This window comes from Pogoniulus pusillus, chromosome Z, assembly GCF_015220805.1.
Source record: "Pogoniulus pusillus isolate bPogPus1 chromosome Z, bPogPus1.pri, whole genome shotgun sequence".
NCBI lineage: Eukaryota > Metazoa > Chordata > Aves > Piciformes > Lybiidae > Pogoniulus > Pogoniulus pusillus.
Window position 1 is genome coordinate 70,493,266 of NC_087309.1, and position 27,942 is coordinate 70,521,207.

Sequence of the window (27,942 nt, forward strand, 5' to 3'; positions counted from 1 at the left end):
AACTGTCATACCTCCCTCAGACGCTGCACGACGCAGCCACGAGAAGAGCCGCGCAGCCATGAGAAGAGCCGCGAAGAGCCGCGAAGAGCCGCGCAGCCCCCGCGCAGCGCCCGCAGCGGCTCCCGTAGCCTCAGCCCCTCCTACTCCACCCGCGGCCGCCATCGGGCGGCGGGCGCCGGCGCGCGCGCCCATCTCGGGGGAGGTTTTGACGGCTCGCGGGAAGTGGGCGGGCCGGAGGCGGTGGAGCCCGCGCGAGGCCCAGCCCCCTCGGCCGGTGGGGGCGGGGCGCCGCAGTGTGGGGCGGGGAGTGGGGCGGGGCCGCGGAAGGGTAGGGGCACGTTCTGGAGCGGCCCGTGCTGCTGGCGCTGCTGCCGCCCCGGCCGCCGGTCAGAATGGTGTTTGAGTCGCTGGTCGTGGACGTCCCTGAACCGTTTCCTCGGCGACTACGTGGTGAACCTAGACAGCTCCCAGCTGAAGCTAGGCATCTGGGGAGGTACGGGTCTGTTGGGGCCGCGGGTTGGGGCGCGCCGTCCGGCCTGCCCGTGCTGGTGGACATCCTGACTGTTCGCCTGCTTGTCCACCGACACTCTCAGCTCCCCAACGGTACTTCTCGCCCGCTCGGCTTCGGGGTCGCCCTGCTGACCGCGCAAGGGAGGAGAGGTCAGGGCAGTGTCCCTCGGGCCGGGCCCGGCCGGGCCCAAGGTGCCCACGCCCACGGCCGCGCTGGGCGCTGCCCGCCTGGCAGCTCTGCGGCCGCTCCACCTGCCTGGCAGTGTAAAAAATAATCGTGGGGGGCGGGCGGGCGTGCGGGCGTACTGGGGAGGAGGGCTCTGCGGGGAGCGTGGGGGCAGGCGGCTGCTGCAGGGGGAGGGCGGCGGGGAGACGTGGCGGAGGGACCAGGCGGAGCTGCAAAACCGAAGAGAAGAAAACAGGCGCTTGAAATGTGCTAGTGTCCGTTTGGATTTTATTTTCCATAGGGAGTTACCCTTTGTTGTCTTGTCCAGGCTCGCGACTTTCCTTGGGAGAAGCTTGAGGGGTCCGCGCGGTACTAATGTCACTCGTGGAAAGTTTGGGGAGGCTTGGGCGGTCTGCGGGCGCCGCTGGCGGCCTGGGGCCGAGAGCCTGACCCGTCTGTGAGTGAATGCGAAACTGAACCGCCTTACTTTTCTCTTCCCGGAAATAAACTGATAATAAACCCGGGGGTTTTGATAGCTTTGTAGTGTCAGTGGTGTGCTGGTGGAAGTCAGCAGGCTCTCTGCCAACAGAAGTGACAGGCCATTTTTTTTGGTGCTGCCTTCAGTAGATCTAGAATAGTTGTCATTTTCAGCGTTAAATAATCAAAGAGACTGGCTTAGGTATCTTTGGGGCTGTGATTAGTTGTCCTAGATGAAATAGGCAGTAGTCTGTAAAAATAAATTAGCATGCCTCCAGTTCGGAGAAATGCTAAATATTCTTCCAACGTGCGCTACTGAGATCCCCTTAGTAATCTGTGCACAAGAAAACGAAAATGTCGATACAGGGTAGTCTATCCAGTGTGTCTGGGGAAAGTGAAGAAGAGTAAGACACATAAAATTAAAAGATGCATGTGCTATGACTACTGTTTGCTCAGTTTTTAATATGTATTCTAGATATCTATAGCATTTACAAGAGCAAACACAGATATGCAGGGTTTTTTTACGTGTACATTCATACCTCTGCAGATCTGAAGCACCCTTGAGGTATTCCCTACCTACAAAGGTACTTGTGTATGCAAGTTGGATTTTGGAAACCTCATGCAGTATTTCACTTTGTGCTTTTTTTGTTTTATGTTTCCATTTTCTGAAATGAAATCTTTATTAAGGAATTCTCTGCAGTAGTTTTCCTTCACTTAGTCAAGGCGTTTACAAAGTTCCGTCTATCTGGAGTCGTAGTGCTGTAACAGCATGTGTAACTGCTGGAGAGAAAGTAGCTCTTGGTCTGTGACAGTAAGGACTAACAGAGTAGTTTATTACAAGTCATGTGCACCCTATTTGAAAGGATTGAGTTACTGTGTCTTTCAAGTGTCAAACTAGTTGATTGGTGTTCTTAAGTTCTTCAGTTACTGTGGCTGCTTCTTTGTATTCGGGAAAGGCAAGCAAAAAAAAATAAAATCGTAAAATGATGCATTCCAGTGTGTTAAGCTCTAGGTGATCCTGCTCTGGCAGCTGGGCTGGACTGGATGATTTTTCGAGGTCCCCTTCCAGCCCCTGACTTTCTGTGATTCTATTATTCTGTGATATGGAGTGTTCTGTAAATGTTTGGGGCAATGTTTGTACATTACAAAAGGTAATAAAAGCTTGATTTTCTAGTGGATTGCTGATGGTTACTCTTGGCAGTTTACGCTTCTGTAATGCAACTTTTACCAGGTCAGCTAGACATTGGCTCTCACTTAAAACATACCAGTCAAATAAAGCCAAAACAAGAGAACCCCAAACAACAGCAACAGCTAAATAGATTTCACTAATTTGTAATTTGAGTGCTTGATACTTAGCTGTTACATATTTTTTATGTGTGTGAAACTTGATTTTGAGATTTTTCTCTTCAGGTAGTTGGAATATTTAGAGATTTTAGTTGTTTTTTTTTTCCCCTTCAATTAAATTCCTTTTTCCTCAGATCTTGGGAGGAGCTAAAAATTGCATTCTGTATCTAAAAGGCACTTAATATTAGAAGTAATAGCAGTAGACTCCTGTCTTTGTATGCAGCCATCTTTGATTAGTAGTAGATTCCTGCACTGGTAGTGTATCTGAAGTCTACTTAGCATCTATTTGTGATTTTATGGGCTTCCTAATTGCTGAAAATTGTGGACTTTTTTTAAAAAAGAAAAGTAGTGTTTTGTTTTTATTTAAACTTCAGAGATTTTTTATGGTTGTTTGCATGCTCTGAAAGTGTTTACAGCATTGTGTTTTCATGCAGTGTTTGTGTGTCATTATGAACTTGCTAAATTTGACATAAATCTTAATTATCTTAAAGCCTGTTCAACTATTTTTGTAGTTATTAAAGAAAAGTTTTTCTCCCTGTAATAAATGAATAGCGCTTTTTGGATGTAACAGCACTGCACATGTGCTGTGTATCAGCATCTCAAAATATAAAAGACATAGAGATCTTTGCCTCTGAATGTTTAAATACCTAAGGAAATTTTTTATATACTGTAGAAAACAAGTGATATTAATAGCTAGCTTGTTGAGATTAAGACTGGTACCTCTCCGTATGTAAGTATAAAAGGTATCTTTATATAGTTTCAGCTTCTGCAAAATTGGGAGCTTTATTAGTGAACATACTTAACAGTAATTGTTTTTCTTGCACAGTGAAAGAATGCCATATGTTACCATACCTGGAGGTGTTTAAAAGATGCAGAGCTGACCAGATTCAGTTTGTGTGATGACACTGATCCACACATCATACATGAACACAGAGTTGTGATTAAGGCTACAGAGTTGCTTTAAAATGTGTTGTGGGGTTTTTGCTTGCTTGTTTGTTTTCTCCTTAAAAACTCCTCCAGACTGAAGGGTGAAAATGCAGACTATCTCAGAACTACAGAAAAATGTGATCTGGTAACAAAGTCATGAGGGAGGTGCAAGAACGTAATGCAGCAGTCAGTGCAGAAAGGAAAATGTAGGACAACCTACAAGTGAAAAAACATAAAGAAGTAAAGGCCAGTACTGGAAAGGCCAAGTTTCAGAAAAGAATGTAATAGGGAAGGGAATCATACTTCTTAGGAGCTTCAGTATTATGAAGCAGAATAAAATGCTCTAACCTAATGACGTTATACTTACAATATCTGATGGAATGAACAAAGCATTGTAAGATGTTGCTGGTTACCTTTGGAAAAAAAGTGTCATTAAGGTTTCCAAGCGTTCTGGCGAGACTGTGAGGATTTGGGTGTAACCCACCCCCACACTCTTATGAAATCACCAGGACTAGACTCAGCCAAGCTGGAAATTAAAGAATGAAGCTTTATATTTACAGCTTAGCACAATATACAAGCAGGTATTTACAATATATACCAGATACATACAGAAATCAAGAAGTTAAAAAGTAATACAAAACCACAACACTCCTCCCAGAGTCCCCAGGAGGGGCTGCCAACCACCCTTCCACCCCCTTTCCACCCCTCTACCTCCCAGACTTCACCTTATGTGCAAGGTGAGCTTGGAGGATCAGCCAGGAGGGTTAGAAGGCAGAAGGATTAATAACACAGACAGCAGGTCCGGGAGAAAAGTGCAGGCAGAGACACACAGAAACAGTGTTATCTGTGTTTGTGCTCTTGTTTCTCTACATCTCAGCAATTCTGTGAGTGAAGTAGACATCACCTTTGTTTCCTTTTCATAGCCTATAATCTAATTCTCACCAAAATATTCCAGCTAGCTTCAAACTAGCACAGAGACCAAGCATTTTTTTACCTATTTCTTCTGAGTAGATCTAAAGAGCTTATAATTCAGTGTCTTGGTCAAACTATTTGTCATGCCATTTAAAATACTTAAATTCTCTTTTGTCTTGGCACACCTACTATTAGATAATGTCTCAGTCATGTCTTAGTTAACTTGAATAGCTAATGTATCTTACAGAGGCAACTGTATTCGTAGAATGGTATAGAGAGAAAATGGATACATATTTGTGAGCACACAAGCACTTTTTATTTTTCCCTACACCAATTATTTAATAAAAAACTACTGCTTTTCGATGCCTTGCCTTGTTTAGGTATAGCAGGTGCAAGGGCATAGCTGTTGCAGTCTCCTGCTTATATATTAGTAGTTCGAATTGACTGAGCAGTGAAGAGTATCTCTATTATCAGTCCTTTGCTTCCTATTTACAAGGCAGCAGAAATACAATTAAACGTATAGATTAAAATGTGCAGGATTTTGTATGGCATAATTTTTTTCTCTTTAATTTTTGGTAACAGTCCATAACAAAATGTAAGTAAGGCCTTTTCGTTGAATGGTTTACCAAGTGTTACTTTATTATCTAGATCTTTGTGAGCCAAGGGCCTTGATAGTAGATATTGCTTCATGCACTCGAAATCATTGGTAGTCTGAGTATCTAAAATGATAAATCTGTTTGTTCCAGAATTTGGTGAACGTTCTGTTTTAATAAACTGTTTACAATGTTGAGAGATAGGAATTTGCTTTATAATGTAGCCTTAATACTACACTGTACTGAAGGTATTTGTAAATGTTTTGGCGTTTTTATTAGTGTTTTGGCTGTTAGCCTATGTGTTTAACCCTAGGTATTTACACAGCTCCAACTACTTGTCTATGCAAGTATTGCTCAGTTGGGGCAATTTTTAATTTGCCAAATAGGGTTTTATCTAGATACACTTCTGCAGTCAAAACAAATTAAAATCCAGTTGCCTCCCAAAGGGAAATATCTACCAAATCCTAGCAAAACCAAACATCCAAATCTTGATTTTATTTTCAAATTCCTGTATTGGCACATTGGCAGGGGCTCCAGGGCAGTAAAATGTAGTAGCTCTGCTATGTCCTGTAGCAGGCCTTTGCTCCTTGATTTTCCTGCTCATGTTTGTAAAGTTTGGTGGGGTTAATTCTGTGTATGTGTGTGATTCCCCCTCACCCCCCACCTGCCCTGTCCCTAGCATAAGCAGTGAGGTTCAGTGCAGTTGCACTTGGAGTTACAGCTCAGTGGAAAAGAAACAATCAGGTCTGATAAAAGCAACATTTTGTTAATGAATGAGAATGCTGACATGGCCAGTTATTGGCATTCTGAATCCTCTGGTTTAGAATTTGTTTTCAGTTGAGGTGGTGGTGTGACTTTGAAAAGTAAATCATGCTTACTTGAAGAAATGTTTAATTAGCCTTTCTTGTGTTCACTTAAGTGGTAAAAAGTGGTTGCATAAACGTAAAAAAACAGTGCTCGTGTGCTTTCATAGTCCATTGCCAAAACCTGATGTACAGCAGCCAACAGATACACAGAGCCAAGATACTGATTGATTAACAAAGCTGGGCAGATTTGGTCCTTTGCAAAGCTAGCATAAACCAAAACCACAAAGTTTCAAACTTTCATATAACTTTCATTAACATTTTCTTCCTATCTATGCATATCTTTTGTTATTCCGCTTACTGATTGGTTTGCAACTTCTTCACCTTCAACTAAAGCAAAGCATCTATAAAATTAGTAGCACATCCATTGAGAGGGTTGCTCTTGTAGGTAAGGGTCTTCTCAGATCAAGGGTGGTGTGTGTTTTAATATTACAATGATTTGTTAATGAGTAAAGCTTACTCGTTAGGGACATAAGTTGCGACATCTTTACATCTTCAGTCTTTGCTGATGAAAGTTTCTTCTGTTGACAGGTTTTTGTTTGTTTAGGTCTTGATGTTCTTGGTATCTTTGTACAGCCTTCTGTTTTATATTGTTGGGAACTTCCACACAGGCTAGGAGTTAGCAATCTGTCCAGCTACTCTTCAAGACTTAGTTGCTAATAACACATGCATTGTTTATTCAAGATGAACCGCTTTGTACCCTAAATCCTCTGATCAATGGTCCTGCTTGAAAGACAAGGGCAGTATTGCTGTAAGGTGGGCACTTGCACAATTTCACTCTGATAACACATTCATGTTCAGATGGTCAGTCAGAGGTTTGGTAAGTAAGCTGTGATGTTTTAGAGAATGAGTTTCAGTGATTTTATAATAAAAGCTGAGATTTTGTAAGTTTTACTGAGTTGTGTCTCATGAATTTAGCTAAATGTTTTAATATAGAAAAAAAAGGTGAAGGAGGTTTTTTACCCCTTTCTCAAGCCTGACAGTTCATATAGAATTGTTTGAAAGAGTGTCAGTACTGTGTTTTTCCCTGCCATTACCAATGAGGTAAGATCAGCTATAATTGTACTTCTCCAATACACAGTGTTAGTTGTGGATGCTTGTGGTAATCTTTACTCATTTTGCAGTTTGGTACTTTTTTTTTAGAAGCATTTGGGCTTCCAAATTATTGCAGATTAAGTTACTGAGCTCCTGTGCCTCAGCTGAGTGTGGCAACACTTGGTAAATAGTAGGTAATGTTTACTTAGCCATCAGTGAAAGCAGAGAATCTAAACCCTGTTAAACTGCTTCATGTGTTATCTAGTCCTGGAGTTTGCCTGTGAACATTTTTGGGTGACATGTCTCAGCTAAGTGCAAGAATTCACATACGGGGTAACTTGGTTGCAACATGTCTCCGCTGCTTTAGTAAAAGTGTGTCTAGCAGGTCTTAGGGAGGTTCTCCTCCCCCTCTACTCTGCCCTGGCGAGACCACTACCTGGAATATTGTATTCAATTTTTGACCCCCCAGTTCAAGAGAGACACAGATTTACTGGAGAGAGTTCAATGAAGACCTGTGAGGATGATTAAGGGACTTGAACGTCTTTCCTAAGAAGAAAGACTGAGAGAACTGGGACTGATTAGTCTGGGAAAAAGAAGACTAAGAGGTGATCTTCTTATTGTCTGTAAATATCTGAGAGGTAGGTGTCAGTAGGAGGGGGCAGGCATTTTCAGTGGCACCTGGTATTACAAGGAATAATGGGTATAACACCTCAACATCAGGAGCTTTACTGTGAGGGTGATAGAGCATTGGGACAGGCTGCTTATAGAATTTGTAGAGTCTACTTCTCTGTAGACTTTCAAAGCCAGCCTGGGTGTGTTCCTGTGTGGCCTTTCCTAGGTGAGCCTGCAGGGAGGTTGGACCCAATGATCTCTGGAGGTCCCTTCCAACCCCTAGGATTCTGTGAACCTTTGCTCTGGATATCATTAGAATTGCTTATTACTTGATGTAAACATACCTAAAATTAGTAAGAATACAGTTAGTGACGTTGGCTGGGTTTTTTTGTTTGTTTGATTGTTTTTGGTGTTTTGTATTTTTTTTTTTTTAATTACAGTGTTACAATTATATGTGCAGGGTCAGCTATATCAGGAAATAAATTTAGAATAGAATTGGACTCAATTGTGACCTTATTACCTATGAATATTGTGTAGACTAGTTATAGTTACTATGATAGCTTTAAAATACTGCTGGTAGTACTGTCTCTGTGTTTTTCCCCCTTCCTAATGTACCTGTCAATATGTGTGGATTGGAAGACTTAAAAGCAGAACTCTTGGCTCTCAAAAAACATCCTTCCACATGTAGTATTTTTCTGCTGATGCTGACACATGTCATATATATATATAGCTCTACTAAAAAGAGCTAGTATGTTGTTCTAAGGGATAAATTAATTAAAAGTTCAGAGTGTTTTGCACATACAGGAGAGATAGATTAGTTTATATGTTCAACTACAGTAGTTCAACAATTTGAACGACTCCATGCTAATGAAAGCTTTTTTGAGGGTCCAATTTCCAACGCCAGCAGTACTGTATAGTTGCATGAATAATTCTTGCACCAGAGAATTATTTGGTCTATCAAATTATCATTTGCAATCAAGTTGTATTCCTTTCCAGGCCTGTAATCTGCTTCTGTTTTCCTGAATCTCATTTACTCCTCTGCTCAGCCGTACCAGATGTCTTTCCATGTGTATGTTAATACTGTACAACTAATTTGGAGGTAACCATTGCAGGTGTTATATCCTTCCTGCAAAACTTCCAGAAGAAGAAATTGCTTCAGACTATGAGCATGTTTTTAGGTTAGAAGTTTCATGCTTCCTTTCAATGGTCCTTTGTTATGGCGAGAGATTGGTAAAAACAGATAATGCAGTTCAAAATTTCTGTGTTTAGAAGGTGCTGGATTTGTTAAGACATTTAAAGAATAAATTTACTGAAGTGCTTCTTGTGAGCTTTAATCAGCCTATAAATATAACTTGCAGATGTTAGATCTTTTGAGAGCTAAAAATCCACACTAAATTTAATGTTGCTAAATTTCCATAAGCATAAGAAACAGATGGTTGAGGAAAAGGAAGCAAACTTTTAAATTAAAAATTTATCCTTACAAAATGTGGCAGTAATTTCCAGCGTTTTTACTTTTAGGAATCATAGGTTCTTTTTATGGACATATGAGCTCCATAAGAAAACTTTAGTGTTCCTTTGTAGCATGAACAGTGTGTTCATAACAATCTTCCATGGATATTTGATGTGTAGGTTGTAGATCTCTTCAAAGCAAAGAGTTAAAGAATCACAGGCCCGGGACAAGTGACTCGGACATGTTTAGTGTGCATTACTACTACTACTTAGTGTAGTTTTATTTACTCCCTTCTTTCTTTTTAGGTGCTGTTGCACTGAAGAATCTTGAAATAAAAGAAAATGCACTGGTAAGTTGATGAAAATAAAAGCAACTGTTGCAGAAATGATTCTTGAAGAACATATTGGGTTGTCCATACTACTTTAGATTCCTATGCTGCCTTTTAAGTGAAAACTTAGTGTTTTATTTTCTCTATACTTGTGTTGAATTAGCTAATTAATATGAGTATGCTGGCTTAATTTTCCTTTGTTTTAAGACAAAACTTGCAGCAGTTGGTAAAATAATGTATTTTGGTCAAAAATGGATCTGAAAGACCTGTGGTGTGGTTGGTTTTTTTTTTTGTTTGTTTTTCCTGTATAGTTCATGAAGCTAGAAGCTTGCTCTTTGGGATGTATTTAGCCTAGCATGGTATAACAGTGTAAATCGGTAACCAAGAGCTTACTTATTCCATTGTGTTAAATGGCTTCTTCCAGAAGTTGAAAATTTGTTGCTGAGGTTATCGTTGTTTTTTATTCTTTGTATCAGAACATTTCACAAGTTGCTGAAATGAGCTTAAGTATTCTAAAACACTTTCTTTCAGAGTCAGCTGGATGTGCCATTTAAGGTTAAAGCAGGACATATTGGTAAGTAGCATTTTGTCATACGCTCATACAAAAGTTACTAAACTGCTCTTTTTCCTTGCAAGTGGCATCTTTAACAAGTAATTTTCCTAGTTTCTGGAACTGAGCAGGACAGGAGTGTATCCCTTGTATCAGCAGGCCTCCACTACGAGTTTTGCATTCCTTTGCTATATTCCTTCCGTGTTTTTCCTAATATGGAAACTTTTCTCATTGCCAGTTGATGGTCCGTGGTGGTTCTGGAGTTTCCATCCCCACACTAGATTAACCAGACTAAATTTATCTGACTGGAAGTTAAGGAATGAAGCTTTATGTATTTACAGCTTAACACAATTTACAAGCATATATATACAATATATTACAGATACTTACAACCATATAAAGTAATACACAAAAGTAATACAGAGAAATGAAACCCCTCCTACCAGTCAGAGTGCCCAGGAGAGGCTCCCAACCACCCTCCACCTTCTTTCCTCTCCCTTATTTCAGAATTTCTCTTATGTGCAGAGTGAGCTGGAAAGCGCAGCAAGGGGCGTTAGAAGCAGAATGATTAGTCAGAAATGGCAAAAGAGTTAATATGGCAAAATCTGGGCTGAGTCTGTCATATCTGTGTTTGTGCCCTTGTTTTCGTATGTCCCAGCAGAACGTATAGATAATACAGACATCACTGAATTTTCTTTTCACAGTCAATAATATAATTTCTCTCATTAAAATATTCCAATTAATCTCAAACCAGCACATGGTCATGTAGAAGTTAGTGATTTCTTACAGCACACTAAGTCTAAAGCCATCATGTTTTCCTTAAACATGCCCTGGAAATGTGTATTTTTCCTGTGTCCGATTTCATAGGTTATTAAAAATGATGCTTGTGTGAAGAATAGAAGACACTATAACCTCAAGGTCTATGTGTTCACAAAATAAACACAATACTTTAAGACTTCTCCCCAGGGAAAGACAAAAGAAGAGGAAAATACATGTTTAAAAAACCTTGTATTTAGTTGACTGATTAGGTACAAGCTGCCAATGTTTTTCTTGTTTGAGGGTGTGATAGTGGATTTGTAAGGAAGGAGAGGTTGCTGTTATGAAGAAGTGTAATTCAAGTAAGAAGAGGACTTCTAGTCATTGAGCTCATGGAAAAACTTACCTTATGCTCATTTGTGTCCAAAGGACATGTGCCTCAGATGCTCTAGTTTTTCTCCATCTGTTGTCATAATTAAGACATTTGTTGGTCAGTGTTTGTTATCTTTCTATTTTCCTGCCAACTGTTTACCTTGTTCCTTTTGTGTTTGTAGGTCAACTTAACTTACAGATTCCTTGGCAAAACCTTTATACTCAACCTGTTGAGGCAGTTCTTGATGGAGTTTATTTGCTTATTGTACCCACAGCCAGTAAGTTAATGTTAAAGGAATTAGTATTGAGGGTGGGATTCTGGAAGTATTTTGTAATGGGTTGATGTTGTTTTCATGAGCTTTAATCCTATTAGATACTGCTAACAAGTACAATTAGGTAATGGGGAAGTGATGTCTTTCAGTAGTTTGCAGTTGGTTATCTAATTTTTTGTTGTTATGTGACCACTAACAAAACCTCCCAAAACTGTGTAAGGTTTGTTTTTTTTAATTGTATCTTTTTACATTGTGTATTTAGGCATAAAATATGATGCTGAAAAAGAAGCCAGGCAGCTCTTGGAAGCAAGACAAAGAGAATTGCAAAGGATAGAGGAAGCAAAGCAGAAAATAGCTGACCAAGGTAAGAGTGGGAAAAGGTACAAAAATGCCACTATTTCTTTACTTTAATCCAGAAAAATGGTGGATTTGTCACTTAGTGTTTAGATTCCTGTTTTCCTCTTCATGCTTAACCTATGAGTTACAGATTTTTAGGTGTATCTGCCTGTAAATATTGCTAAGTAGGCATCCTGAAGGTAGAGTCAAGCATTTACGTGATGAGATATAAATAATGATTTTGAAGTATTGTTTGCTTCTGTCGTCATTTGGCTGACATTTTCTTTCTCCTTCTATCATTAGAAATAATTTTACTTTGTCTCCAGTAACAAAGACTTTTTACAGTTAGATCTTTTTAAAGACTCTTTAAATTTGTTCTTTCGTATATGTTTTATGATTTAAAATTCAACTTCTAGTACTTCCAAAAAATGTGTGTTGGTCACCTTGAGTATCGATGTGTTCAGGTCATGCTTTAGAACAACTTGATTGTTTATGTAGCAGATGAAAAAGCTAAGACTAAGACTGCCTAGTGTAAGGATATAAATATTACGGCTTATAAAGGACATGTTTTTATATGACTGGAGTACAGTGTAATGGGAAATGTACAGATCTTACGTACAAACTGATTATTGTTTTCTCTAGTTTTTTATTTTAATGCAAACAAAATGTTATGTTCTTTAACATAGATAAAGTAAAAGAAGAGAAACAAGACACGTTTGTAGAAAAACTAGTCACTCAGGTCATCAAAAATCTTCAGGTGAAAATTTCCAACATCCATATTCGCTATGAGGATGATGTAAGTACTTCTGCACACTGTAAACTGAACTTAAGAACCTGATTTATTTTTTTCTAGTTGCCTTCCACATTAAGAGAATCCCAGTAAAGTTTTGGAAATGTCATAGTTATAGAAATCCAACAACCAAAAAACTCCGATAAAAAGCTATTACAAATGCATAGCTATACTTAAGCATATATAGTTGGGTACAAAGAATATACAGTTATCAGATGTTTGCTATATATTTTTTTTTTCAGTTCTTGCCTATTTACTTTCAGATCAAAATATAGAGTATAAGATAATCCTTTTTTGGTATTTCCCCTTGCTCTATTAGATCACGAATCGAAATAACCCCTTGTCATTTGGCATCTCGCTTCAGAATCTAAGTTTGCAGGTAATATTGTTTTTCCTCTAAAAAGCATGTTGTGAGTGCTTATAGGTTAAGTTACATTTTTGTGTATTATTATGCATCTGGTAACATACTGCCTAATGAAAGTATACCTATAATCATAAGCAATGCTCAATGGTAACTACCTTGATTGAGCAAACTAAGCATCATTGTGGTGGTGATGCCATTGAAGGTAAAGTACTGTCATTAAAACAGACCTTTGAGAGGAAGTTATTACTCTGCTTGATACACTTCGCAGTTGCCAAGTTGTTGGCTTTGGGCTGTTCAGGAATATTCTACTGAAACTGCCATGAGCCCCAAGAAAGGAAGCTACTACTTGGTACTGGGGAGGGAGGGAAAAAAAATTCAGAGGATGACATCTTGTTTCAGACTTCAAAATAGTCATTGTAGATTATACTTTGTCTTTTTTTCTGGAAGACTACCTATTAAAAGCAGTTTTGTTGTTCTGCTGAGTTGCTCTGATTCAGTAGCTTTTTCTGTGTAACTGATAAAGAGAATATGTCTAAGTAAATGTAACTCTCCTGGATGAAGTAGGTGTCATATAAACACTTATTCCTAATATATTGAAAGGAATTTGCTAGCCCTGTCCCCTAAACCATTTTTTATAGTGAACAACAGCTCTGATATTCTTACTACTACACTTTTTCAAGGCATATTAGCCTTGTGAAAGTGCAGTAGCATATGTTGTTTCTGTTGGGCGCAAACTAAAATGCTACTTCTAGAATTATAAAAGAATTGTAGTACCTTGTTATCTCTTTCCAGAGAACCTGCCTGGAAACAATATTGGTGTAAAACAGAAGGCTTAATCATCTTAAATCAGAAGACAGTATCCTGTTACTTATGATGTCCTTTTTTCTTTATTCCTGGTTTACTTCAGTGATGATAAAATGCTGGGTTATTATAGGTACTGAAATACGTGTCTTTTTTTTTCAGACCTCAGATAAGAATTGGAATCCATGTTTACATGATGAAACTGCCAAGTTGTTTTACAAGGTACATTATAAACTCTATGCTAAAGAAAGAATTGTTAATAAAACAAGATGAATTAAGAGTCTTAGGCACAGAAAGTGAGATAAGAAAACATCCTTTTATTTTAGAGCCTATATAGTCTGCAAGGAACATTCTGAATATTTTATTTTTAAGTATTAAAGCAGGTGTTTTGTTGAATTTTCAGCTTGTACGACTGGATAACCTTTTTGCTTACTGGAATGTGAAATCAGAGATGTTCTACCATGGTGGCTGTGAGGAATCATTGGTAAGTAAAGCATGAGATAATGTATCTAGTATTTTAGTTCATTCTGTGAAATAGAATGTACTTCAGATTCATTTCTGCTCCCATTTATGTCAGTATTGTGTTAGAATTCCAGAGAATTGTCTTGTTATTCACAGGTTCTTTAGGAAGAAGGCTGAATGTTAAGGTTTTTAAGTGATAGAAGTACAACATTCATCTGAGGAAGCTGGAAAAAAAATCCTTTGAGTTACAGAATTATAAACAATATGTAGTTATCTTACTGTTCAGTGATTTTTAGCAGCTAAAAATAGAAATCTTTCTTCAAAAAATAGATGAATATTTTGAATTGTACTGTGTATCAAAGGGACTGTTTGAAATCTGTGTTAAATATTAACAATTTATACTTAAAACATATTATGAAACAAAAATGTAACTTATTTTTAAATGTATGTATATGTAGGTTAACTTAAAACAGGGAGTTGCCAGCCACAATCTGATTCCAGAAGGTTATGATTTTGGTGAGTGGTATTTTGTTTTTATTTATAATCTATATATATATACTACTAGTTCCCTCTTTGGCTCTTATTCAAAAATCTTAATAAGGAATGCAGTTTAGTTCTTTCGTTGGAATAACTCTCTGTGACAGTCAATAATGTGTCATAGGTGTAGTATTAAAAAAGGATTTGATTAAAATATGATTTTGAGTCATGTATTACTCAAATGTCATACATAATGCCTTGTAATTCCCATCTATTGATGTGAACAACTAATGTGCATCATCTAAGTTCCGTGAATCAGGTTGTTTAGAGTAGTAGCTCATTTTTTAGGTCACCTGCCTTATGTTAAGTGTATCTTTTTTATTGAGGTGGTAATGGTGATCATGCAGCTCTGAACCGTCAATTTGTTTATTTAGTGTTGCCATGCTGCAGGTTGTCTTTTTTAGAAGGAAACAAGTTTAAACACCATAAGTTGTTTAAATCTTTTCATAGAAGTCCAGAATAGTTGTATGCAGAATTGCAGGATATAGGTTTTACAGTTCAGCAGTGCCATGAGAGCCACAGATATTTAAAGAATTATACCATTCTGATATTCTGTAGTAAATTAAAATTTTGGCTCTTCTAGAGGAACTCTTTAGACTGAGACATTGATAGGAAGGATGTAAGCACAAAGTCTGTTTCTGTTGTTCTGTGTAAATACAAAGTGCTTACACATAGAAAGGATGGAAAGTATAATTAAGGAAGCTAAATATGGGGAGGAGTAATAGATACTCTGCCACATGAAATGTGTACATAGAAGTAAAATACTCTTCATGGGAATACAGGTCTTAAAATGAAACAAATAAAAATTGGTGTCAAAAATGTCTGTTTCCACTTGTATGAATGTTCAGCAAATTTAGGATATTTGTTATGTAGGTGGTCTACAAATATTTCAATTGAAATTGAAGGAATTTTATTTGATAGAAACAGGATTTATACAAATCCAAGTCATATACAAATTCTTGTTAGATAATTTTTTCCATCTGTTTCATCATATTGAAACTAACTATGGATTCTGAGGGCTATACTGAATGCCTGATACTGCCAAATTGTGGGAAGGATAGAACATTTCTGCTCTGAATATTTTTTTCATGTGAAATGCTTGGTTTTACATAGGATTTATATTGATTTTCTTTCCATGCTAACTTGGGCTTGGATTTAGAAATGTGGAATGTTTGGTTTTGTCCTCTATTGTGAGTATAATTTATCGAACAGTGTAAAACCTCAGCAATGTTAAGAATAATCCTTATGGAATAAGGATTATAGTGAATTGTTACATCTGGAACCATTTCATACTATAAGTAGCTTATATTTTAGTAAAAAACCAGATTTGTTGCAGATCTAAACAGTTAAATTAAACATTTGCCATGTAGTGCTGCATACAGGAAATTTTGTGAAAATGTGTGATAAATGTTGCCATAGGGAGACATGGAGTTCTGTATAGATTATTTTGTATTTTAAGTTGTGTTGAAGTCTTCATGTTTTGAAGTCTAGCATTTTTAAATGGTTAATCTGGTATAACTTTGATAAATATTCTATATAATTTACAGCAGTCTTAAATAACTTAATTGCACTTTCTGTATCAACTTCTGTTTTTTAGTATTCCGCCCAATTACAGCTAAAGCCAAACTTCTTATGAATCCTCGATCTGATGTTGACTTTTCATCACCGAAAATGGATTTAGATGTCAATTTACAGGATATAACTGTTGAATTCAATAAGCCACAGGTACAAATTGTTTTCCTGAAGTGATATGTAATGTGGTAAAAAGAAAATCAATTTATATGAATAATAAGCATAGTGAATTCACTTCTTAATCTTTTTTGTTTGTAAAATCTATTTTAATTTCAAAAAGAAACTTGATTCGTTTTGTGCTCAGAATAACATGCAGTTTGTTTTGTTTTTCAGTACTTCAGTGTTATGGAGCTTCTTGAGTCTATTGATATGATGACTCGAAATCTGCCATATAGGAAGTACAGACCTGATGTTCCATTACATAACAATGCCAAGATATGGTAGGCCACCTCAGGCTTTAAAAATAATTTGTTAGTTATTCATTTAAAATAATTTCCAGCAGATTGTTTCTTACTTAAGGAAGTTAGAACTCCATCCTGAAAAAACTATTTTGGTTTAGTTTGGTTTTCTTAAGATAGGAGTTTTAAAGAACATTGGTGAGGACCTCAGAGCAAAGGCAAAGACACAACATTTGAAAGTCTGGATTTGTTGACCATTATCAGAAACTTAAGATGTTTACTGCGTTGATGCCCTCACTGTTTTAATGAAGGAGACTTCACTGTATGTTAGGTACTGTTGCAAGAGCATAGCTGTTACCTTAAAAAAGACAAACCTTTTCAACACGGTAGAGATTTGGTTTCAGAAGAGTAACTACAAAAGTTTTGACTGTTCACAAGTGTATATATGTGGGCACTTTCTGTAAAAGGTTACTTTTTTTAGGAACTTGCAACCTGTCAAGTAGTGGGAGTCTGCATAGCTCTTGGTGTCGCTTCAGTGTACTATAGGAAATGTGAACTATATTTAATTCATCTTTGCTTTTAGGTGGAAGTATGTTATCTACGGCATCCTTGAAGTAAATGTTCAACCTAAGCTCCAAATGTGGTCATGGGAACATATTCGGCACCATAGAAAGCAAGTGAAGAACTATAAAGACATGTATAAAACAAAGATAACATCAAAAAAAACCTAATGAAGAACTCTTAAAACTGCTGGAGGTTAGCCATGTATCATTCAAGGCTTAAATGCTGTCCATCTTGCTATTTTCTTAAACATTTACATGTTTCTGTGTTACTAGTAAGTTAACATAAAATTTTCAGTTGACATGCTTGTAACCTTTCTCAGTGAGAATTATTAACAAATATATTAGATAATTCTTTAAATTACTAACTGCAGTGAAGAAGGTCTTTAGTTGGTGTGCTTTTCCATGTTTAAGTTTTTGTCTTGAAGAAGATAATTTGGGTTGCAGTGAAAGAGTTGTTTACTGTCATTTCATGTGAAACTGAGCTGTGAAATCTAACCAAATGTAATTGTCAAAAATAATTTCTTGCCTCCTTTCTAGGAATTCGAAAAGTCGTTGGATATTTTTAACATCACCCTGGCAAGGCAACAAGCAGAAGTTGAGGTAAAATGTCATCGTTTAATTGAGTCTAAAAATAACTAGCATGAGATTGTGGGGATTTTAAGCAGATGCCCTGAATTGTGCACCCTACAGTCTTTATATTTTCCCTATATTTCATGTTTATTGTTATAAGGCGTAGTTAGTTTCATGTTGTAATTGAACAAAAATTAAACAGCTCTGTATACTCCCGCTTCAAAATAACTGATCTGGGATAAATTTCTTGCCACTTTTGGTAAGATCTACTGTGGACATTACAGTCAAAGGATGATATGTTAAGTTGGAAATGATTACATGCAAAGCTTCCCTAATAATTAGCTAGACTATTAGTTTATTCCTTTCCTTTCCCGATGCCCTGTTATATAGACTGAACATCTGAATGTGTATTAGTTACTTACTTGCACATTGTATTCTGAATGTAGCAAGCGCAGAATATGTTTAAACAGACAATCACAGCTGGGGGAGATAACGTGGTAGACTTAATTTGTTAGCCTTGTTTTCTCTAGCTTAGTGAATTATTTAGTTTCCAGTATGGTGTGTGAGAATCATTTGATGAAACTGAACTGAAAGCTACGTAGACTTTCTGAAATGTGTGGTCTTTCTCCATTAATAATCAATGTGACGAAAAGTAAGCAATATCCTTTATGAAGAGGACTTTGGAGGATTTTGCTCAAACAAACTGTGGTGTTGCTCATCTCTCAAAAGTGAATTAATATTATAATTTTGGAAGCTTTTGTTTTTGTGTTGGGGCCTGCCTTTCATTGGCCTATGGGTGAATACATGTGACAAGTCCTTATAAAGTTCTGATTTGCAGGAAGCTGCTTTCCCTATCTGTGTTGCAGAGAGCTCTTGGGATTTTTTTAGTGCTGAGAAAGGATCACTCTTTTAATTGCTTTGGGAGATCACATTCATTAGAGCATCTCTAAATTCTGGATTTATTTGTGTTTGTATCTTTTCAAATAATACTAGTCACAAAGGAAAATAATTAGTGTAATCTATTATGGTTTTGAGAACTTGTCTGTCTATTAAATTGCTGTGTGGTTGTTTGCCATCTGTTATGCTAAATTTTTGGTGGTCAAGTTTGGATGTAGCTGGTGTGTTCTGGAAGGACCTAGTATTCAATTGTCACTGTCACCAAAGAGGACATCCCACAGTTGTTAAAATAATAAATGTAAGAGAAAGAAATGCTTCTGTACTCTTATCGCTATATGTATCAGATCCAAGAGTAGTTTTTCATGTTCCTTAAATATCACAAGAATAGTGGAGTTTATTATTGTAGTTATTATTGCTCTGTGCATATAACTTGAAATGAAAAATAGAGGGAGTATTTAAAATGTGGCCACTGCTGGGTATTTAATTGCTTCGTGTACAGCCTTATATACAGTGAAATATTTTTGTTGAGGTGAGAGCTGTAGAGACAGTCTGCTGTGTAAGAAACATCTGACTTAAAATCAAGTACCTCTTGCTTGATCTTTTTGTTTATAAAAGTGGCCAATTCTATGCAAGTAAGAATTGTCTCCTCAAGCATGATGTACTTGAAATTATTAGAAGAGAACTGAAAAAATAACGTGGCATAATGATGCTTCAGTGTGGTAGAGCATACCTTGGTTTTATATTTTTCCTAGGAAAATTGATAAAGAAGCAGAAATAAAATTACTTTTATTTTAATTTCAGGCAACCAAGGCTGAATTAAAAATCTACAGACCAGGAGTAAAACAAGATGATGAAAATTCTGGCGGCTGGTTTAGTTGGATATGGAGCTGGTCAGGTGAAAAAAAGGATGAGCAGAAGCAAGAAATAAAGGGTTCAAGTATGTTTGTTTACTGGTGTTTTCTTCTATTATTAAACCAAACTTACTAGAATAATAAATAAGTCTTTAGCAATGTAAGTTTGGATTTGTGTAATATTTGGGCTACACAATTATTGATCTTTACATTTCTTTTTTTTTCTTGATGAAGTTGTTAACTGTGTGTTGCAGAGGTATTTTACTGTTCCTTCTGTACGTCTTTCTGAGCTGTCTTCAATATGTACATCCTTCTACCACAGGTTTTTGTGTTTGTCTCCATGGTGTGTTGTTTATGGGGATTTGAAGGAAGTGCTAGGAAACCTTAGCACCTAATGGACTGTAAACAATTTACATCCATTTATTTTATAATTTGTCTATTTCATGCAGTGCCTTTAGAGTTTTTTCTTCACTTAAATATAGGGCACCTAACAAACTCTATGACACAGAAAGTAAATCCCAAAGGTTGCTTCTATGGTTAGCAAGCTAGGAAATAGAGTAAATCAGAGTGAAAGTATAACTTCATTTTAAAGCGTACTTTAGAAGATTCAGTAGTTTGCTTTAAACCTTGTTTTTTTTGTTTTTACAAATTCAGGACAGTGTTGACAGTATCTACTGTAAGGCAGACACCTACCAAGCACGGGAAGATGTGTAACAGTATTTGCGTTTTTTCGGATACCTATATTAAGTTTAACCTCTTGCAATGTGACAGGTCTTGAAGAGTTGATGACGCTTGAAGAAAAGGCTAAACTCTATGCAGCAATTGGATATAGTGAAACAGCTGTGGATCCTACTCTTCCAAAATCAGTTAAGCCATAACCACCTACAATACCTAACAATTGGTAGCTTATGTACTTAAAAAAAAATTAGAATGTCATTTTAAAAATTACTCAGTGCTCTGTCTCTGTATTTGACTAATATTCTGGTGTCTTTTAGTTTGCTTACTGCGTGCTGCCATTGTGCAGAGCAGATAATTTTTAGATGTAGTTCAGGAAAGTGGTTATAGACCTCACTTTGTATGTGCTGAAAAGGTTCAGAATGAAATTTCACTCACTAAAGCTAGAATAAAGTTATGTAAGGACTGTATTGTTATTAAATAGGTTATTAGATGCTTCATATATCCTTTTACAATATTTAGAAACCGTTGAGTGTACTAAGTAGTTCACTGAAATCTTAAATGAGTGTACATGAGATAGTGTAGGTAAGTATGTAAGGAAGGAGCTGATTGGGGGATTGTAGTGAGGAATGGCAACGTATTTTATTTGTTCTGAAATAGTCAAGATCCCATGCACGTTACAGTGGACTGCCTTCCAGCTGTGCATTACAGGCCCTTTGGTGTAGGCACATCAGACACATCTACTTGTAAGCATAGTGTATGCTTACTGTGTTGTTGTCTCTCAGTAGTAACTCTTTGGAAATTTTACATAAGCTGTGATGCAGTCCTATGTGTAGCACGAAAAAAATAGTGTCAGACTGCGTTTGTGGTTTTAATATCTTTTTATAAACTGTATAAAAATGTATATGAATATATTTTATAATGCACTGTTGTTTTTCCTTCATATGCAGTATGAAGCCATGAAGTTCTCTGTGAAGTTATTTAGCATGTCTATATCCATAAGGGAAAACAAACAAACTCCTGAGCTGGTAAAATTTGCGTTAACTGGCTTGAGTACAGTATTCACCCAGCGACCAGGTGCACAAGCAATAAGGTGAACTTTCTCTACCAAACTGATTTTGTTCTTCATAAGTTGTGAATGATGTCTAGTAGCTGTTTTAACTTTTGTTTTTCAGTGTCATTTCAACATGAAAGGAGGATGCAGTGAGGTGGATGTTTGCCTTTTTTTCCCTAGTATCAGGTGATGGAACAAGAGAAAATGGCATCAAATTGTGCCAGGGGAGGTTTAGAGTGAATATTAGGAAACACATTAAAAAAAGAAAAGAGTAGCCAGGCATTGAAATGGGCTGCCCAGGGAAGTGCTGGAGTTGCTGTCCTTGAAGGTATTAAAAAATTGTGTAGAAATGGCACTTTAGGACATGGTTTAATGGCCACATTGGTGGTAGGCTGATGATTGGACTCGAGTCTTAGAGGTCTTATCCAACTGAAACAATTCTGTGATTCTTGTGCAGTTAATGAGAATTATCCTGCAGCTGATGAACAGAGTGAATGGATGTTGTTTCCATAATCAGGTCTCTTTTTTTCCTGGCAGTACAGAGTTTCACCTGCCTTTCAGTTTACCATTGTGATGTACAAGTAGTTCAGCTACTAAATTGTTTCTTACTTTCAGGAGTGATTGTTGGTACTTGTGAAATTTAATCTGAGCATGGTGACCTTGTAATTTTTTGTGTGTAGGCATTTAACATGAGTGAAAAGTTCTTGCATTTTCAGCTGAGATTTTAGATTTGCAGAGGAAAGCTGTACTTGGTGATTTTTTTTCTTGATTTTGTCCTCTCAGTAGATGACAAAAAGCAGCAATATAAATTATTTTGTTTTAGTTTCAAATATAATGAATTCATTCCGTGGGAAGGTAGCCTTCCTATTTTAAAATTTGACCTTCTTACTTTGGGGCTTGATAGTCTACTAAGATGCTGTTGATCTTGCTGATATTTATGCATGATTTTTGTAAGGTTTTGTTTGCAACTTTTCTGTTTGTTCCACTCTCCATCTAAATGGTCCTAGTAATTCTATTGTACTGAGAAACGGGGAAGAAAATGTTTCACTTTTATGTGCATTTGTGACGGTTTGGGGGTTACTCGCCACCCCACACTTAAGAAAGTCACCCAGACTAGAATCAGACGGCTGTAAATAAAGGAATGAAGCTTTATTTACAGCTTAGCACAATATACAAGCGTACATTCACAAATATATGCAGTTGTATACAAGTGGAAAGTAACACAGAAACACAAAACCCCTCCCAGAAAAAATCAAAGTCCCCAGGAGGACTCCCGAACCAAACCCCCTTCTCCTTCCCCCTCTTCCTCCCTCCCTCCCTCCCTCCCTCCAGCCACAGAGACCAGACTGCCAGAAAGAAGGCACAGCCTGAAGTGAAGAGCTGAGCAGTGTGCACGTGTGTGAAGTGCCCACTTACCTATATTTTGACTAGCTGCATTTCTCAGCAGAGGAATGGTGATACAGAGCATCTGGGTTTCTTTTCTTCTTTCTTTTCACAGCTAAGGATTTAATTTCTGTCAGTAAAAATGAGCCTCAAAGTAGCACTGCACTTCTTAAGGTGTAGTTTTATTTTTCTACACTGGAACATTTTCTTCTCTGCTGTATCTTCTCCCCCTCTTAACTCCTGAGGTCATACTCAGAATTTCCATTTGTATGTGTCTTCTCTGTGCTGACAGCTATCCTTATTAAAAGTGTATGGTATGAAGCCAGTGACTCCCTTTATTATTAGTCATGAGTGGCTAGTAGACACAAAAGATAATGAAATGGAAAACACATACATACATTTATTTGTTACAACCTTAGGCTGAGCTGTTTGTATTTGGGAATGGATAGAGATATGTCATTGATGAATTTTTTTGTTTGGCTTTTGTTTTTTTTCTTTCAGCTCATTCCTTTACTCTTCCTGTCTAATTGTGCTTAGCCAGAAGGATATTATATCTGAACATGCTGTTCATCTTTTTTTACAGATTTGAAACAAAGATTACCTCACTTGAAGTTACAGGCGTGTCCCGAGAAAAGTGTACACCCTGTCTCCTGTCTTCTCGAACAGTGTATTCAGACAAGAGTACCTCACTTTTAAGCATAATGTTTGAGACTAATCCTTTGGATGAGAAAGCAGATCAGAGGCTTCGAATAGAATCACAGCCACTGGAAATAGTATATGATGCAGTGAGTAAATATTTTATGAAGTTTTGTATCTTGAACAATTTTGCTTAATAATCAACATGCCATGTATTATTTTTTGCTTTAATAGATGACAATAAATAGCTTAGTGGATTTCTTCAGGCCTCCAAAAGATGTACATTTAGAACAACTGACATCAGCAACTCTGATGAAACTTGAAGAATTCCGTGAAAAAACTTCGACAGGCAAGTGCTGCATGTCCTTCTGATTGTACACACAAATAAATTCTAGATACTAGGAGTATATGGAAGTGTTACCTATTTCCATATGGAGGTGTGTAGGTCCAAGTTCTTAGCTTTCTAACACAGCACCTGAAGAAGTTTTAATTCTTCACTCTCACTACAGAGCATTTGTTTTAGATTTTGGGTAATTTTATATCTATATGTTTTTTGACTTCAGCTTTCTTTGTGCTCTGCACCCTGAGGTAGTATTTGAATGATTTTTCTGTTGTACTGCACGCAGGGTTAAAACCAGTTTGTTAGCTTCCAGCCTTGCTGTTGTGTTCATCTGAGTATTTAAGTAGCCCTAATTGTTTCTTACTGTCTTGGAGGCAGGGAATTAATGTGGCCAAGTCAGGAATTATAAAAATAGAAATATTTTATTTTCCTGAAACCCTGCCCCTGAACTATAAACATAAACTAGTTTTGTGTATTTACAGATTCTGATTTGATCAGGAATTCTTCAAAAGGATGTTATGGACAAATTTAGAGATTTAGGAAGTCAGGAAATGAAAAAGACTAAGCTATAAACACAGCTTTACCCCACTATCAGGCTGGGCAAAGAATTAAGGGAACAGCAGGTTTACTCTGGGAGTTGAGATAGGTATATGACAGTGATCCCTTGCTGGATTTCTCTGCTCTCAGCGGTCTCCTGACCCTGCAAGCCATATCCAGTAATGTAGATCCACACAGCAGAAGCCCAAGGCAAGTGGCACTGCCACCAAACTCACAAGTGTCTCAAGGCACAGCTGCCACAAGACAAGGGTTCGTGGAAGTAATGCTGCCTTTGCAGTGGCGGAGGGAAGCCAAACTGCTAGTGTCTCCCCAGTCTGGAAGGCAGCCAGGCTGCTGATATGGTCCAAGAGTACCCAGTCTGAGTGCTGCCAGCAGGTCTCTCAAAGGACCTCAGGGCTTGCCAAGCCTGCAAGTTTGCACAGAATGGTGCAAAAGTGGGGAGAACTGTCCAAAATGCGGGACATTGTAAAACTGAGAGATGTGCAAAAAGGTAGGAGCTGTCAAAAATGGGAATTCTGTGACAGCAGAAACCTGTCCTGTTGGGCACTCTGTCAAGGCAGGAGCTCTTTCAAGGCAGGAATCTCCTCATGCCTTCTCCTTTGCTCTATGCTCTTCTAGGCAAAGTGTCTATTTGCCATTTTATACTAGGTGTTAAAACCCAGCCAACCGCCATCCCAATTCCAGTGTTTCCCCATGGGTCAGCGCACATGCAGAAATGCACCTTTTGCTGTTCCCCCTTCAAACCTGCAGGGCAGGGGGTGGGAAAGCAGTTTTCGTGCCAACTTCTCCCCATTCAAACCTGTAGGAGGTGTGGGGGCATAGGGGAGTGTGGGAGTGTGGTGGAGAGGGAAGAAAGGAATTTCAAGTACTCTGGAGTGTTCCACCTCAGTGGTAATGGGCAGATTTGTCTAGAAAGTCAGAGTGATTGGTAAACCCCTTGCAATTTAGTGAGCTGTGCATTATATATATATATATATATATATATATATATATATATATATATATGTATTAGCCTTCCCATGTGTAATACCAATATTAACTATGTTAAACAACACTTAGCAATAGCTCAAACAAGGTTAAATAAAGCTACACAGTTAACTGAGTAATTAATTGCTCTGTCCCTGATAGACTAATAATAGAGTTCATGGTAGAGCCTTAGCTGCTCTGAGTCCATAGCTGGAGGTCATGCTTTGTGGGTCCTGATGCCGTCACCCACTGGCCATCCGTCTCCTGTGCAGCTGATTCTCTCTTTCCCAGGTGTTGGTCAGGAACTGGTCCTTGGCTTTAACTCTGTCCTGTAGGGAGACAAAACTTGCCTCAGCACCTGAGAGCCAGGCTTGGCAATTAATAATTGGGGAGAATCCCCTGCATGTTGATGTGGTGGCTTTTGCAATTGGCATCCAAAGCTTCCCAGGCATATAAGCCTCTGGGCTATAGAGGGTAACTTGACAAGCACAGTTGGGCCTACTTGCATCTGCGACAAGGATTTATCCTTAGTCCCTCCTGGCACGTGTTCACCATCCAGCATTGGCTCAGTTGGGGCTTCCATAGCTTCTTCAATGATGATTGACTGTGAAGACTGCTTGAGTCAAATGAGAGTCCCAGCCACCTTTAGAGATGTTTTTTGTGTCTTTTTTATTAGGACATTTGTCCTCTCAACAATGCCATTTGCCTGGGGGTAAAATATGGGGTATGAAACACTCATTTCACCCCTTCACTATGTGCCCAGTCTTGCACTGAGGTTGCAATGACGTACAATCCATTGTCATCCTGGATGCACTTGGGCATTGGCAGGATGCTGAACCAATGTTTGAGGGTCTCAACTGTTTGAGCTCCTGAGGCTGTACTTACTGCTGGCAGTGGCCATGGATAAGCCAGAGACCAGTTCTGTGCCAACCCGTAGGTATTTCTTTCCATGTGATGGCTTGAGGGGTCCCACATAATCCACCTGCCAGGTGTGCCAGAGAATTTTGTCCTGGCAGATATGTTGGGCTGGTGCAAGGAAGAAATTTGAAGTACTCCAAAACACTCCTTAAAAAATATTGCAGAGATGTTGGTCCTCCAGTGAAACCCTTCAATCTTTCCAGAGTTGTTTCTTTTCAGGACATTCATCAGTTTTCTTTCAAGCAGTGTTTTGTAGCTGGAAATTATTGGGCAGCTGCAGACTACCACAGTGAAGGAACTTGCCACCTTAAAGGAGTTGCAATTTTCAGCACCAGCAAAAGACATTTCAGAAGCTTTGAGTTCAATTTATGGACTCAAGTGCATTCTCTTCCCAAATGGAAGAAAAAATAAAGTCTACTCTTGAATATAATTAGGTTTCAAAACTGGAAAAAAAAACCTTAATCTTGTTAATACAAGTTATGTCATCTTGCAAATCCTGAAATGTGCCTGCCAGCCAGTTTTTCATTGACTAACAATCTAGCTCTCCTGTAGCAGGACTACCTTTGATAGTATTGGAAGAGTTCTAATTGCTTTCTTGCCATTATAGTGTGATGCAGTGTCATGTAATGTTTGTGAGTTATTCTCTCTATTTCTGCACACCTGGCTTGTGGCTGTGTCCTAAAGCATTTTTCAGTGCTAACTTGAAGCAAGACCACTGATTCCTCTTCAGATGAGCCTAAGGGCCAGAATTTGGTCTCAAATATTCCAACAGTCTGAATTTTCCAAATAATTGCATGCTTTTTTTAACAGGATTGTTGTAAGTCCTTATATTTACTTGTCTTCAGTATCTCAAGATGGAAGTTCTTGTCTGCACAGTCAGTGTAGACTTCAATATTTCAGTGGTAACAATGCTAGAAGTTTGGCCAGTGCCACTGATTGTCACAGTAAGAACTTCCAGAAGAATTAATTTTTTTAATTTACAGAGTGCAGTGGATTAATTCAGCAATTGCCAAGTTGCACTACACATTTAAATTCTTCTAATTTAATCTCTGTTGAGTATGAAGTTTTTTTGCATTTGCATGTACTGTAAGGGTCACAGAACAGTGGAACAGATTCCCCAGAGAGGTGGTAGAATCTTCTTCTCTGGAAACTCTGAAGACTTGTCTAAATTCATTCATTTGAGACTTCCACTGGATTATGTAGTCCTGCTCTGCAAAAGACTTGAATTCAAAGATCTCCAGAGGTGCCTTCCAACCCTTAACGTCCTGTGATCCTTTCTGCTTGCCATTAGTATTGTTTGCTATCATCATTTCATCTTTGTGGTTCTTCCTTAAAGACTACCTATTAGTTAGTGGCTCAGAAGAAGTTTGAAGAGCATCCATAACATCAAATAAGCTTAAGTTATCTGGCATTCACAGCTCATTTAAAGTTGAACATGAATTTCTTCCTATAGTTTATTTTAACTCCATAACTTCTGTATGGATCACTTTATTTGTATTTACTATTTATATTATTTTTCAGGTTTGTTGTATGTCATTGAAACTCAGAAAGTTCTTGACCTCAAAATAAATCTCATGGCTTCATACATCATTGTTCCACAAAAAGGATTCTATGACTGTACATCAAACTTACTACTTCTGGATCTTGGTAGTCTTATGGTATTTATTTCCTTTATGAAGTTACTTACTAACAATAATAGTTTGGCCTTAATGTGATTTTTCCTGGTTCTTAACTTCTATTTCATTGTTATGTTAAGTAAAATTTCTTCTTGCAGTTTCTGTATTGGGTATTTATTTTAAATTGCTCTTCAGCTGAGCCATAAATTGCAGAACTCTTCTAAATAGATCCTTTCAGCTCAAAATAATAGCTGGAAAATAATCCTCCCCTGAAATGAACCACATTTGATTCTTTGAACTGCTATGTGTAGAATGTAAACAATTTTTTTTGTTCAGAGTATAAACCAGTAAATTCTTACAGGATTGAGTGTTGGTCTTGTTTTTAATATTATTGCTATTCTTGTTACTGATTAACTTTTGGTCATTTAACTTACTTAAAAAACCAGAAAAGTAAACAAGCATGGGCAATATCTGAAATAACAGATAAA

General features: G+C 37.8%; 1 protein-coding gene across 1 annotated transcript in view; it reads left to right on the forward strand.

Annotated features, from left to right (window-relative positions):
* The first annotated feature begins 392 nt into the window (after positions 1–392).
* VPS13A (vacuolar protein sorting 13 homolog A) overlaps positions 393–27,942 on the forward strand; it is a 109,778-nt gene continuing 82,228 nt past the window's right edge. Inside the window, 22 exon segments of the mRNA XM_064140625.1 lie at positions 393–422; positions 424–493; positions 9,195–9,238; positions 9,749–9,791; positions 11,078–11,173; positions 11,430–11,531; positions 12,190–12,299; positions 12,613–12,672; positions 13,621–13,680; positions 13,862–13,942; positions 14,379–14,436; positions 16,055–16,182; positions 16,363–16,469; positions 17,011–17,146; positions 17,148–17,183; positions 17,528–17,590; positions 19,259–19,394; positions 20,080–20,174; positions 20,934–21,076; positions 23,004–23,205; positions 23,291–23,405; positions 27,360–27,496. Of these exon segments, the coding sequence (XP_063996695.1) occupies positions 393–422; positions 424–493; positions 9,195–9,238; positions 9,749–9,791; positions 11,078–11,173; positions 11,430–11,531; positions 12,190–12,299; positions 12,613–12,672; positions 13,621–13,680; positions 13,862–13,942; positions 14,379–14,436; positions 16,055–16,182; positions 16,363–16,469; positions 17,011–17,146; positions 17,148–17,183; positions 17,528–17,590; positions 19,259–19,394; positions 20,080–20,174; positions 20,934–21,076; positions 23,004–23,205; positions 23,291–23,405; positions 27,360–27,496 (2,052 nt within the window).